At 30.3% G+C, this 14,422-nt stretch overlaps 2 protein-coding genes and 1 long non-coding RNA gene across 3 annotated transcripts; all 3 read left to right on the plus strand.

Moving 5' to 3' along the window:
- The first annotated feature begins 1,534 nt into the window (after nt 1-1,534).
- LOC114196276 (60S ribosomal protein L27-like) lies at nt 1,535-2,230 on the plus strand. Its single transcript, XM_028086869.1, has one exon. It carries the CDS (start codon nt 1,599-1,601, stop codon nt 2,004-2,006), a length of 408 nt encoding a protein of 135 aa, XP_027942670.1. The 5' UTR covers nt 1,535-1,598; the 3' UTR covers nt 2,007-2,230.
- Nucleotides 2,231-5,278: 3,048 nt separating this feature from the next.
- Nucleotides 5,279-5,964, plus strand: LOC114196272 (60S ribosomal protein L27-like). Its single transcript, XM_028086867.1, has one exon. It carries the CDS (start codon nt 5,339-5,341, stop codon nt 5,744-5,746), a length of 408 nt encoding a protein of 135 aa, XP_027942668.1. The 5' UTR covers nt 5,279-5,338; the 3' UTR covers nt 5,747-5,964.
- Nucleotides 5,965-8,711: 2,747 nt separating this feature from the next.
- On the plus strand, nt 8,712-10,621 carry LOC114196273. Its single transcript, XR_003606652.1, has 3 exons — nt 8,712-8,809; nt 8,911-8,980; nt 10,324-10,621. It is a non-coding gene; the product is annotated as an uncharacterized LOC114196273 (long non-coding RNA).
- The last annotated feature ends 3,801 nt before the right edge of the window (nt 10,622-14,422 follow it).

The raw sequence follows: 14,422 nt of genomic DNA on the forward strand, positions 1-14,422 counted from the left end.
AAATAATAATAATAATAATAATATAATAATAATAATAATAATAATAAAAAAGTAAGTCATTACACTAATGACGACCTCACCCTAAAAGGTGTCTTAAACTTATCAATATTTCTACAACTTCATCAATTTCATAATAATCTAAAAATATATCCTTTTACGTAAATTAAAAAGTTAATTGGTTTGTAAATTAATTTCATAGGAGACTCTTTACGATAAAATATATAATTTTATTGTGTTTGTACGAGAATGAAATTTTATTTATTTCAAGTGTATAAAAATCAATAAAGTATCCGGTAAAATTGAAATAGTTAGGGAATGATGAAAACTCTTCGATATAGATAAAAAAGAGTATAATAATTCCAAGAATACTCATATTTTTTTTATTAAAAATAAAGTCATAACCTATTACATTTTTTCTTAATTGTTAATTTATGTTTTATTATTTGTGAATTTTACCACTAAACTTTAATAAAAATATCAATACTTAATTTTGTAAGTCATTTTTTAATAATAAATATTAATATAATATTTATATAAATAATAATTTTTGTCTTACAAGAGATACAATATTTTTCTATTTTGAAAAAAAAAATTGACTAAATTGAAACAAATAGAATGAGGATTAAATTGAAACAAATAAAGATATGTGATGACTAAATTAAAACAAATAGTCATATGTGATGACTAAATTAAAATTAAGACAAATACTTGACAGAGACACTAACATGGTAGTATCTTGTCACGTGACACTGAAAATATCACGTGTCACACCAATGATCTGACATGTGACAAAAAAATATAACAAAAAAAACAGAGATTGACACGTGGTACGCCATTAACGGCGTTAATAATTTTTTTTCCTGAAAGAACCTAATTGAAACACTTTTTCAAAAGTTATTGATTAAATTGAAATTTTTTTAAAAACAGGTTGCAAACTGAATTTTTCAAACCAAAGTGGATATCAATCGACTAATGAGTAGCAATCGACTGATTAAACCAAAAAATTATCAAGATAAATGGAAGAGTTTTAAGAAATAAGTCATATTCTTAAACATTTTAGTTGTGACTGGACATAACTCTTTAGATTTACAAAACTTTCACCCATGGTTGGTATTTATTAAATCATTAAACGGTGGTCACCCAAAAAATTACTTTAGTCTTTAGCCTTTTAGGTCTTCGTAACATGTTTGACGTATATCCTAAGTTTGTGAGTATATTCATGATCATCTTTGTATAATAAAGGTAATATAATATAAATTCGAGAAAATCCTAAATATGATATGTTTGTTATAAGTTTCTTGATATTATGAATATCTTCATGTTTGCTTGTTATCAAGACAATACCTACAATACAATTATATATTCATCTAAGAATATTTCGGCTGTAACTTTTTTTACAATAATAATATTTTTAAGCAAAGAAAAAGGCTGTATATTTGAAAAGATATATAGGCCCATTTTGAAAACACAGTATAGCAAGGCCCAACCCAAATCCTCTAGGGTTTGCAGATCTATAAGTCACCAAACCCTAATTTGGTCTCGTCTTCAGTTTCAAAGAGAGTGAGACGGCACAGAGAGAGAGAGAGCGAGGCGCAAAAATGGTGAAGTTTCTGAAGACAAACAAAGCAGTGATAGTCCTTCAGGGGCGTTACGCTGGGAAGAAGGCGGTGATAGTGCGAACCTTCGATGAGGGCACGCGCGAGCGCCCCTACGGTCACTGTTTGGTTGCAGGAATAAAGAAGTACCCTAGCAAGGTGATAAAGAAGGATTCGGCCAAGAAGACCGCAAAGAAGTCGCGCGTGAAGGCATTCATCAAGCTCGTCAACTACCAGCACTTGATGCCCACGCGCTACACGCTCGACGTGGACCTCAAGGACGCCGTCACCCCCGACGTCCTCCATGCCAAGGATAAGAAGGTCACCGCCCTAAAGGAGACCAAGAAGCGCTTAGAGGATCGCTTCAAAACCGGCAAGAACCGGTGGTTCTTCACCAAGCTCAGGTTCTGAGCTAAATTGTACGTTTTTGTTTTCAACCGTTTTCATTGGATCTCGCTTTGTCGATTTAATTATTGCTTTATAATGCTATTTTGAGTTTAGATTTTTAAACCGTTAGCTTAAATTTTGGCTCAATTGGGTGTTTATTGTGCTTGTGGAGATTATAGATGAAACTTTTAGCGATTATAGATTGAATGCGTTTGGTTTGAATGTGATGAATTTGCGATTTGCCTGTTTATGCTATTTTTTTTATGTTGATTAATTTCGATATTTAGTCGCCTTCGGCCATTAACTATCTAATTATAATTAGGAAATTTAAAAAGTGAGAAATCACATATTTATTTTAAAATGTTGAGAATTAAACACCTATGTATTGAATAATGCATTCATTTTCAAACTATCGTCCACATTTGTCGCTGTTCTATCCAGAATTAATCCCGTTTTTAGAGATATCATATCTGATTTCTCGTTTTGTCGTTTAATGTATGTATTGATTTTGCAGTATCTGTGTTATTATTGATGTAAAGCTGGATATTAGATTTTGTCGTTTAATTTATTTTCTCTTGTTCTCTCATTTATTTTATGTTTTAAGTTTATATTTCTCATAATATGTTATGTTTACAAAGAATTTATATTTTATAATTCATGTTTTGAGGTTAGTTGAGAATTTACTTCTATTTTTTTAGATTTTATTTTTGTTATTTTATTTAGAGTTTTTTTTTTTCATTTTCTATTCAAACTATGCACTTTAAGTTGACTTCATAATAATAATAGTTATAATAATATTGTCATGTACCATTACTAAAAAATATATGAGCTTATAGAAAAAACTACAACTATACGAGTTATTAATAAAAAGTATTAAAATTGACTTAATTGGTTTTAGTGAATGACACAATATATGATTTTTATAATAATGGCTGAAATCGAGATCATGCTTGTAGTTATGATATTGAAATAAAAAATGTTTTATTTTCACTAAAAGGGAAAAATAGTATGAAAAATATAAAGGATATATAAAAGTGAGAAGAACAATAACATATATGAAAATATATGCTATAATAATAAAGTGTATAATTGATCTTATATTAGAAATATATTAAAATATCTCGTTAAACCTTATCGAAGATCAATAGAAAAATATGTATAAATATAGTGATTTGGGTCATGTGGAGATTAATTCAATCTCACAAAATTGATTTGTAAGGTATCATTTTAAATATTCTTATTTTAAATTAAATGGATACGGAACTTACGATGATCCCTTAAATTTGCAAATTTTTTTTTGATTCAAATGAAGATCTTAGAGGTTACATCTCAACAATAATAATTTAGATGCATACAAATACTAATGCATAAAGGAAAATGACAACTAAACATGAAATTAATTTTTCCAGCATGGTTAAGATTTGGTTGCACCGGTGTTTATATTAAAAATATGAAAACATTACTTGTCGTAGTCATCATAAAAGCTTAACATACATTATTTTAGTAATGGGTAAATAAACACTGGTCAATATAAATGAAAGAAATTTCTCAATGATAACGACTTTGAGTTGCAATATTAACTTGAGAAGGCATATATATATTGTTGTGTATGTTTAGTTGAAAATCTTTACATATATTTATGATGGTAGTAAATGAATTCAATTTAGTAAAATCATTATGATGATACATGAACTTAGCTTTGAAAGTAATGATTTTTATTTAAAAATGTTAACGAGTTTAAGTGAATTTTTGTAACAAATAATTAAGGACAAAAATAAAAAGAAGGGAAATAGAATTCCACAAGGGTTTTGGTGGAATTATCAAATTTATAAATAGATTTTGATTATAGACAAAAGAAAATACAAGAAAATGAATATTGAAATAAGCTCGTAAAAGTAATTTAAGTATTTCTTTAAGTAAGGCTTGAAAAAGTTGTTTTTGATGGTTTGTGAATAAGGAAGTAGTGATGTAGATTGTTGCATATTTTTTAGAAAAAATAGAACATAAAAAGTCTTAGTGTGTTATAGTTTACCGATGTTAAAATAAAATTATTGACCTTGTAATGGGTTGAAGAATAATTGTGTCGGATCATGATGCTATACGAGTAATTATGTACAAATTAACAAAATCAATATGGTTTTTTGTTTGCAAATATCATGTTTTCAATAAAAAAAATAGCTAATTTTTGCATAAAAGAAATAATCAGGTTACTTGAACTTATCACCGATGAACAATCCAAAATAACTATTTAACCTTTAAAAAACTTGTTAATAAATTGTGTCTTAGAATAAATAAGAAATGGAGATCACTTTATAATACCGATAAAATTTATTTATGATAATATTTTTCACCCTAACATATAAATACCTTCATACAATGGTTATTTTACGGAAACAAGTTACTTTATTTTTTTAATTTACATAAAAGGATTTATTTTTAAAATTATTACAAATTTTGGTAAAGTTGTAAGAGCATTAACAAGACACTTGTAAGAGTAAAGGTGACGACTTTTACTTTCTTTTTCAAAGAAGTATTCACAGTAACGACGACTTTAATTTTTTTTTTTTATGTTAGATGTGAAGTTATCATAGAGATGAGGATTTAAGTTAAAAAAAAATTAGAGATCGACACGTCACACACCGACGTTAATATTTTTTTTTAAATAGATCAAAATAAAATACTTTTTTAAAAATCGAGATAAAATTAAATTTTTTTTAAAAACAGATAACAAATTGAAATTTATGAAATGAATACTAATCGATTAATTAAATAAAAAAATATTATGATAAATGAAAGACTTTTAAGAAATAAATCATATTCTTAAAAGGTTTTAGTTGTGACCGAACATAACTCTTAGATTTACAAAACTTTCACCCATGGTTGGTATTTATTAAATCCTTAAATGGTGGTCACCCAAAAAATTACTTTATTCTTTAGCCTTTTTAGACTTCGTAACATGTTTCACTTATATCCTAAGTTTGTGAGTATATTTATGATCATTTTCGTATAGTAAAGGTAATATAATATAAATTCGAGAAAATCCTAAATATGATATGTTTGTTATAAGTTTCTTGATATTATGAATATCTTCATGTTTGCTTGTTATCAAGACAATACCTACAATACAATTATATATTAATCTAAGAATATTTCGGCTGTAATTTTTTTTACAATAATTATATTTTTAAGCAAAGAAAAAGGCTGTATATTTGAAAAGATATATAGGCCCATTTTGAAAAACAGGGCCCAACCCAAATCCTCTAGGGTTTGCAGATCTATAAGTCACCAAACCCTAAATGGTTCGGTTCTTCTGTTTCAAAGAGTGAGACGGCACAGAGAGAGAACGAGGCGCAAAAATGGTGAAGTTTCTGAAGACAAACAAAGCAGTGATAGTCCTTCAGGGGCGTTACGCTGGGAAGAAGGCGGTGATAGTGCGAACCTTCGATGAGGGCACGCGCGAGCGCCCCTACGGTCACTGTTTGGTTGCAGGAATAAAGAAGTACCCTAGCAAGGTGATAAAGAAGGATTCGGCCAAGAAGACCGCAAAGAAGTCGCGTGTGAAGGCATTCATCAAGCTCGTCAACTACCAGCACTTGATGCCCACGCGCTACACGCTCGACGTGGACCTCAAGGACGCCGTCACCCCCGACGTCCTCCATGCCAAGGATAAGAAGGTCACCGCCCTAAAGGAGACCAAGAAGCGCTTAGAGGATCGCTTCAAAACCGGCAAGAACCGGTGGTTCTTCACCAAGCTCAGGTTCTGAGCTAAATTGTACGTTTTTGTTTTCAACCGTTTTCATTGGATCTCGCTTTATCGTTTTAATTATTGCTTTATAATGCTATTTTGAGTTTAGATTTTTAAACTGTTAGCTTAAATTTTGGCTCAATTGGGTGTTTATTGTGCTTGTGGAGATTATAGATGAACCTTTTAGCGATTATAGATTGAATGCGTTTGGTTTGAATGTGATGAATTTGCGATTTACCTGTTTATGTGGATTGATTTCCATAGTTAGTCGCCTTCGGCCTTTAACTATCTAATTATAATTAGGAAATTTAAAAAGTAAGAAATCACATATTTATTTTAAAATGTTGAGAATTAAACACCTATGTATTGAATAATGCATTCAGTTTCAAACTATCGTCCACATTTGTCGCTGTTCTATCCAGAATTAATCCCGTTTTTAGTGATTTCATATCTGATTTCTCGTTTTGTCGTTTAATGTATGCATTGATTTTGCAGTATCTGTGTTATTATTGATGTAAAGTTGGATATTAGATTGAAATTCACGAATAAGTATTACCCTCATTTTTGTTTTAGGGTTTGGCTGTTGTCTGTTTGGTTTAGAGTTTATGAAATTGATTTTTTATGAAAATTGTTCTGAGTAAAAATGCTTGCGTCTAGGAACCTCGATATGTGATGATTTGCAGTTATTTTGATCGACACTGCATTACTTATTTTATGCTTCCATTGGCGTCGTTTTTGGAACAGAATTCTGGCAGAGGATGATCGTCTGCATAACTAAAATTATTATAATTTTAAGTGGGATTTATGAAAATTATAGTTTTGATTATCTAATTAAGTATTTAAAACATTTAATTTGTTTTATATTTATTAAAATTAATGCAATATTATGTATATTAGTACCTTATTGAGGCTACAAATTATGTATTTTAAATTTAACCATTTAAAGATTAAAGCAAGATTATAAGAACAATAAATTATTGACCACATTGAAAAACTAATTGTAGAAGGATGTAATATCTATCTAATTTGTTAGAGAAATTTTATTTTTTAAGCATATAAATAAGTTACATTTCTTACTAGTGATTGTAGTAAGGCGTTGAAAAATAGAAATTATAACTTGTAAATTTGTCCAACTTTAATTAATATTATTTTTTGCAGTTTATGGTAGTAATTCGTTTTATTTAATTTTTGTACTTGGAGGTTGAGTTAAATCTTGTGTCTCTAGATCTTACATTTATATAGAAGTCCTATTATGCTTCCATTTCACTCCTTTCGAAATTTGATTGTTTTATATACCATCTTAAAAATTTGTGGTTGATAAAGTTGTGGATTTTATTGACAGATTAATCAATAAATTTTACAGCTTTTGATCCTCTAAATTTAATAGTGTCATTTTCGGCTGTTACAGTCGAAAGAAATGAGTTTTGTATGATTTTTTATTTCATTTTAATAAGGTTTTGTATTTGATATGCTTTTTAATCCTTCAAATGTAGTATTTTGAAAATTGAAATCATAGTTTAAAATTTTAGCGGGCTAATTCTTCAAAAAATCTTACGAGTTTAAAACTAAAATTAACTATATAGTTAAGATTTTTCCAATTTTCATTCTCAAATCTTGATTGATTATATTTATTTCCATTTTAATTTTATTAGATTTCTTTAATTATCTAGAGCGATCATAAAATTACTCACTACATATATTCTGGGAAACTTCCATGTCAATTTAAAGAAAAAGAATAGTTAATTTTCTTTTTTTTTTCTCTTTGAAATATATTAAAATATGAAGACAAATGTACAGGTATGTATGCCTGTAATGCTAATTTTATCATTTAAACATGCAATAATAATAATAATAATAATATAGACCTAATTTTAAATATTTTGAAATTGTTGTAAAAGTGAAATAGGTTAATACTGGGAACGAACGTGATATATAATGGGTGAATTGACGAAAAAGTTAAGTATAGTATGATTCCATGAATTCATGTAGAAAGTGACATATAACATTGCTTTTTGTAATAACCAATTTTATGTCTCATTTTACACGGATTATCGACGTAGAAAGGTGGTAATATTGTTGGTTTGGGTTTTAATCGATGTTGGATGTGAAACAATTTTTCAATGATGCTTCTATTTTGTACATTTTTAACCCTTAATTGAAAACACTTTTAATTAGTCATAGGATATTGTGTAGATTAACATTTTGGCAACACGAAAAATTAAACAATAAAATTTGATGAGGTTAAACATATTTGAACTTAATCCCAATACGTGTAACATTCCTCGTCACAAAAATAGTATGGAAATTGTAATACATAGAATAAACAAGAGTAAAATAATATACCTTTGGTCATTAAGCTGTTTAAACAAATCAAAACATAATCATTCGAGGGAGAAATGCCATGAACATATATTACACAAATCATTAATCTTCATATAATTTCATTTTAGCCAAATAGGATATAACAAACAGACCAAATTCATGAATGAACAACCGATTCAAGGGAAGCAAATAACTACCTTTTAATAATATGATTATTTACTGATTTATCTTAGTCAAATGTCCTCCACAACCATATAATATAACTAAACTGAGCTCTCAAATCAACTTTGTCTATTCTAAAATAACAATCGATTTATTTAACTGAATTCTAATAAATATATTTTGTTTAATTTTTAACATATATCTCTACCATCAATTTTTTTTTTAATTCCATAAGCATAATTTAAAAAAATGGTTGAAATTTTGTATTTTCTGATTTTAACTTTTCTTTTATCTAATATTTTATACTAATATTTTTAATATATGTTCTATTATGTTTTAACTAAATTATCTAATTCAAGTTTTACCTTGTTTGTAAGGCCCCATTTCTTTTCTGCCCTAAAGATTAGTGGGTTGCCCTTGTAAGTGGACCTAAGACCGGCCCAACGTATAAAGTTCTTAGGTCTGCCCTAATTCCACACTCACTCTCACTCTTGCAGAAATCAGCAGCCGTCGCCCTTCCGCACTAGAGCTCTGCTAGGGTTTGTCCTTGTCTCGAACCAGTTCGTCCCAAGAGCTCAACTAACGATTTCTACTCCACGTAAGTAACTCTAAACCTATTGTACTTACCTCCTAAAGCTTTACATTCGTTTTCCACCGATTAAAGCCCGAAAATAATTGTGTCCTTCGCTGTTCCGTCAGTTCTTAGGTCCATCACTCGAGCTGCTGTGCTCCAAGGTCTCGCGTCGAAGTTCTATTAGCCGCTTTCCAGGTACGGGAAGTTAGGGTCTCCAGTTCTGTGTTGTTTTGACTTGTTTGTGGGTTGGTTACTAATTGTATGGTTAAATTCTTCGTTTTGATGCGTGAAAGTACTCTGTATGGTTGGTTGGTTATAAAACATGTGCGTTGCAGGTGTGAACAATGACGAACACTGTTAGACTCGCCCAGGCGAGCTTGACTCGCCTAGGCGAGATGTGCAGAGGCTCGCCCAGAGCTTTCTGCGCGAGTGGTCGCTCAGGCGACCAGGGTGTGTTTTGAGCGAGCACACAACTCGCCCAAGCGAGAGGGATCTCGCTTAAGCGAGATCCCGCGTTGCCTTCTTGTTCCTGTTGAGCGCTCGCCTAGGCGGAAGGGGACTCGTCTGAGCGAGACTGTCTCGCCTGAGCGAGACCCCTCAGCCTGAGCGAGGTGCTGGGCGAGACAGTGTTGTGATTGAATGTCTGTTTGTTCCTGAATGATCTGTTTTGGTTGAGTATGATCGTATGATGAGTATATAATGGAGCATGAGGTATGTTTGGCATGATTCATGAATTGCGTATGACGGGTTGGGTATGATATTGGCATGTGAAATGAATGAGTGGTTTGGAACTAAAGGAACACGTGATTAATACGAGATGAGGCCCTAGATTCATGGGGTGGTGATGATCCGAGGTATGGGTTCGAAATATGATGCGCATGAGGAATTAATCTCAAGGGTTGGTATGGAAATGTAAATATGATTTTACGTTCATTTATTTCTGAGCTATGAATGTTGGTCCGTGTCAGTGCATAAATTCCTTGGGGTCTCTAGGTGAGACCTCTAGGGTCGCGCTTCAGTGGTCGGGACGTAATCCCATGGCCCCTGTTAGTGGGTGTCCATGGTGGTGCCCCATCTGTATAACTAAGTAAGGATTCAAGGTAAGGACTGTATCCTGACACTCTAAGGGGCCAGTTAGTCTCACCTAGAGCGGACTGACTCCTGTGGTGAGAGTAGCAGGAGGTCCGAAATTCATTAAGGGCTAACCTTGTGGTGAGGGAGATTTGATTCATCGTAACATTTGTAACACATAGCTCGGGGATGAGCAGCTCAGGTTCGAGCAGAGGTATCCACCACAAGTGCAAACATCCGCTGAATCCGACTAAGTTATACGTATCCGGATGAGTCGAGTCGAGTCGTAGTGTATTGATTGAGAGTCATAACATGTTTGGTTGATTATTTGGATGTGAGATGATGAAAATGTTGTTGACTTTATGATGCATATGTTGTTGGCTCTAGCTTACCCGTTTCGTTGCATGGTTGTGTTATATGTGGCTGTTCTTTCTTGCGATGATCATCGACTTGGTTGATGGGAGCAGATGGGCGAAGTTCTCGTGGTCAACAAGGGAATGGTGATTCCACCGCTTAGCCGTCTGGACTGGATCTTACACTTCTCTTCTTGATGTCTTCTTTAGGGCTATGGCCCCTGTATTCGTTGTCTTTGGATTGTAAACTCTTAGTTAAACTGTTATCATGCTCTTGTTGGCATCGTGGTGTGTCTGGTTTTGTAGGGGTGATGTTGGGAACCCTAGGACTGCGTGATTTTACTATCTTATGTGTGACGTTTCCTTTAATTGTGTTTATAAATTAAATGGGACGTTACATTGTTCACATTAATTGGTGATGGTAATTTTTTTTCTATACTAACCAATCACTAGCACACATATATTAACATATTAATTCAACAAAATTATTCTACTTGGAGCTTAGAAAGTTTAAGATTGTACGTATGGATGATAATCGGTCGGGCACGAATAGTGTTTATCTGTAACCTGATCTGAAAAAAAAAAAATCATCTGCTACCTATCCATTTACTCATTAAGCATTCGTTTAAAAAATATTTGCGGATTTTAAAAAAAACTGTGGATACCCATAAATATACCTATATATGTGAATATTTTAAAAAATATATATTTTACAAACTTTTTAAATAAAATTTAAATTATATATATATATATATATATATATATATATAAATTTTTAATTTTAATTCAATTGAGCCTGATAATATATAAATTTAATTTTAACTTTAATTAAATTAAATTTAATAAAATATAAATTAAATTTTAATTTTAATTTTTTTGCGGATATCCGTTATCCGCATGTACGGATAGTGTGATACCCACATCCGACCCATTTATAAGTGGGTATTAAAATATCTGCTACCCGCGCGTAACAAATACCTGTGAGTACTAACTATCTGTTGCGAATTTTATCCTTGAATACCTGCAAGCGCGAATATTTTTGTCATCCCTAATTGTTAGTGTTTAAGAGATATTAGCAAGAATTTTCACGTTGAAGGATGTGTTATGGGTTGGCTGTAGTGGTGATATTGATGTAATTACATCATGCGCAAACGTCCAACAATAAACTTGTAGCAACGAAGAGGCTCAAGCAACAATGACAAGTACAAATGACATAAAAAATGAGAAGTGACACGATGTTATCATAATAAGGAGTTAGGGAGTGGAGGGAAACTATCACATAAATAGTTTAGTCAAACACAATTATGAAATGAATAACTAAAATAGTAGGGTTTAAATGTTTTTAGTCCTTTAACTTTGACAAGATATTTGAATTTGTTTATGTTCAAAATTTTGTTAAATTTTAATCCTCAAACTTTAATATGAATTAATATACTTGTTTTAATTCAATTACATTTATCTTTTGTTTGTACATGTTAAACATGTTTTCTAGCTAATACTGAAGAGGGAGTGTCAAATAATATAAGAAACTCATGATAGCATAAAAACGCATTTAACATATAAAAAAAATCACAAAATTTGGATTAAAGGAATTATATTCATTTTCTTTTTAAGTTTGAGAACTAAATTGTATCAAAGTTTCAAACAATAACAAATCAATTTATCGATAAAGTTCATAGATTAAAAATATATTTAATCCAAAATAGTACATACTACATTGATTGGTTATGGAACTTATGTGTTATATTTGCTATTACATGTATTCATGTATGTAATCATTACATATCACATGAGTTTCTTGGCCAACCAATATAATATATATTGTTAGAATGATAATAATAACAATAATAATAAAATAATATAATAATAATAATAATAACAACAATAACCATAATTAAATTTGGACTTAGTTAGTTCACATGCTCAACTAACACAATCATGATTATTGTATCAATGATTTCACTTTAAAATGTTCAAATTCAGCACATTTGTATATCTTCATCTCCTAAAATCCTTATAAGATGTTGCATTTAGTGGTTGTAGAGGTTGTTTGATTGTGAAAAATGTGTCTAATAGTTATGTAAATAGATATGTTGTATGTTGTTTAATAGCTTTAGACTCTTATTAGTATGAGTTTTCAATGACTTGGTATGCATCGTTTGACAAATTAATGATCATTTCCTAAGTTTTACTATCTCAATAAGAGGTTTTGCGGACTTCTAATTAACAAGTTATTGTTTTGTATCCTTGTATATGTAAAGCATATACTTCGTTGTAAAACTTGAATAGAGGGAGTTACAATTAAGTACCTACTAGGAAAGCTAATAAATGAGACAATTGTGTTTATTGTCTCTTCTTAGTATGATTTGCAATTAGTTTATATTATTTCTCTATGTTCTTCTCTAGACTCATTTCTACACTGTCCAAGGTGCGATAATGAGTATCTTTAAATGGTTACAATATCAACACTAATTTTTGAAAAGAGAAATAATGTTCCAACTCAAATGAACCTTGTCGATCTCTTCCATAAGGTCAAACAAGTCCTAAATTTTAAAAAACACAAAAGTATAAGTAGGAGCGACTCAACGGTTTGGGAGGCCTAAAACACATTTAAAAAATGAGGCATTTTATTTAAAATTTATTTTTTGAACTTTTTTTTATGCAAAATTATTTATTAAATTGTCATAATTAATTTAATTTAACATTTTTTTCATAATAGATAATAGGACTAATCCGTTTAATCATTCTCGAGACATTGTTGATCTTAAATAAGTTTTTATTATATTTAGATTTGAGAAACTCCTGTCGATTTAAACACTGGCATTGAAATTGTTAACACAATTTTATACATTATATATGTATTTAGAAAAGAATTTATTTTTTTTATATAATTAAGAATGTCAATTGGTTTATCTTTTTCTAAACCTATAAATTTCTTAAGATATTTAATTCTGAAATTAAATCAAATCCAACGAATTATCATATTTTGAAGATTTTTCAAGGTTTAAGCATTTTTTTTTTCAAAAATGAAATATCTACACACCCTAATATATAAGACATTTGCTCTTTTTTGTTCATAACTTTTTTTTGTTATGCAATTAAAGTCTCAGTTCCCTTTTTTTTTAATTTTTGAATAGCCTGATTCAAAATTTTTAGTTGACATATGTATATATTTTTATATGAAATAAAAAAAGGATAATATATAAAACATTACTAAAGAGAAATATATAAAACAAATGAATTAAAACAATAAAACCTAGTTTCGGTTGTCAAGAAAATAAATCCGATAATAAACTTGCAGTATTTTGAAGTCTAAAGTCTTTTTTTTCTTAAATCTAAACTTTTTCACAAACTTACAAAGTCTCTTTTTATCCTTAAGGCCTAGAGCGAGTACACTCACTAGCGTTGAGTAATTTATAGCAGCATTGAGCTACATCCAACAACTCTGATCCTTCTGGTTGGTTTGCAATAAAGTGCCTTAAGTAGCCCTTGTCGCCTCGAGGAGTGAGTCCATTTATCTCCGTATGAGCTTTCAAAGATATACCGACCGTAGGTATCTTACTTACCATCAGATACCGACAGTCGTCTTCTAACATTACCGACCATTAAATATTAGGTTTTCATCATCAAAAACAACCCAATTCATGAGACCTCTTGCATTGCATTACCATAACGAAAAAAAATAGAGAAATGACTATTGTGATTTGGAATGGACCTTTCTTGGTGGAAGAAAGGAATAGCGATGGATTCCTATGAAGCATTCAGGAACAAGAAGATTCAATCGAACGACGAAAGTCACGAAAAATATATCATTGATGTCCTGTTTGAGTTTATAATGCTATCATAGTTCACAAATCCACATAAACCTACACATACAAATTTTATTTGACATCCCTAGTAATATAGGTGTGATCTTATGAAATAATCTTATATCATTATTAAAAATTTTGCAGAAACCTTTGTTTTATTTTTAGTGTGTGCATGATGCCACAACTCAGATTGTGTATCAACACCAAGTAATTTTACATAAATTTTTTATTTCAATCTCTCATCTAAAATGATTTCATCAAATTCCATCAAGACCAATTTTATTTTAAATTATTTTCATGATTTAAAAATTTTCATTTAATACTTATATTGATTAATTGATAATAATAATACGAATGAAATATAAAGCTTTTAAAATAATTGTTCAAACTTTATACTTTATTTT

Source organism: Vigna unguiculata, chromosome 9 (genome assembly GCF_004118075.2).
Source record: "Vigna unguiculata cultivar IT97K-499-35 chromosome 9, ASM411807v1, whole genome shotgun sequence".
Taxonomy (NCBI): domain Eukaryota; kingdom Viridiplantae; phylum Streptophyta; class Magnoliopsida; order Fabales; family Fabaceae; genus Vigna; species Vigna unguiculata.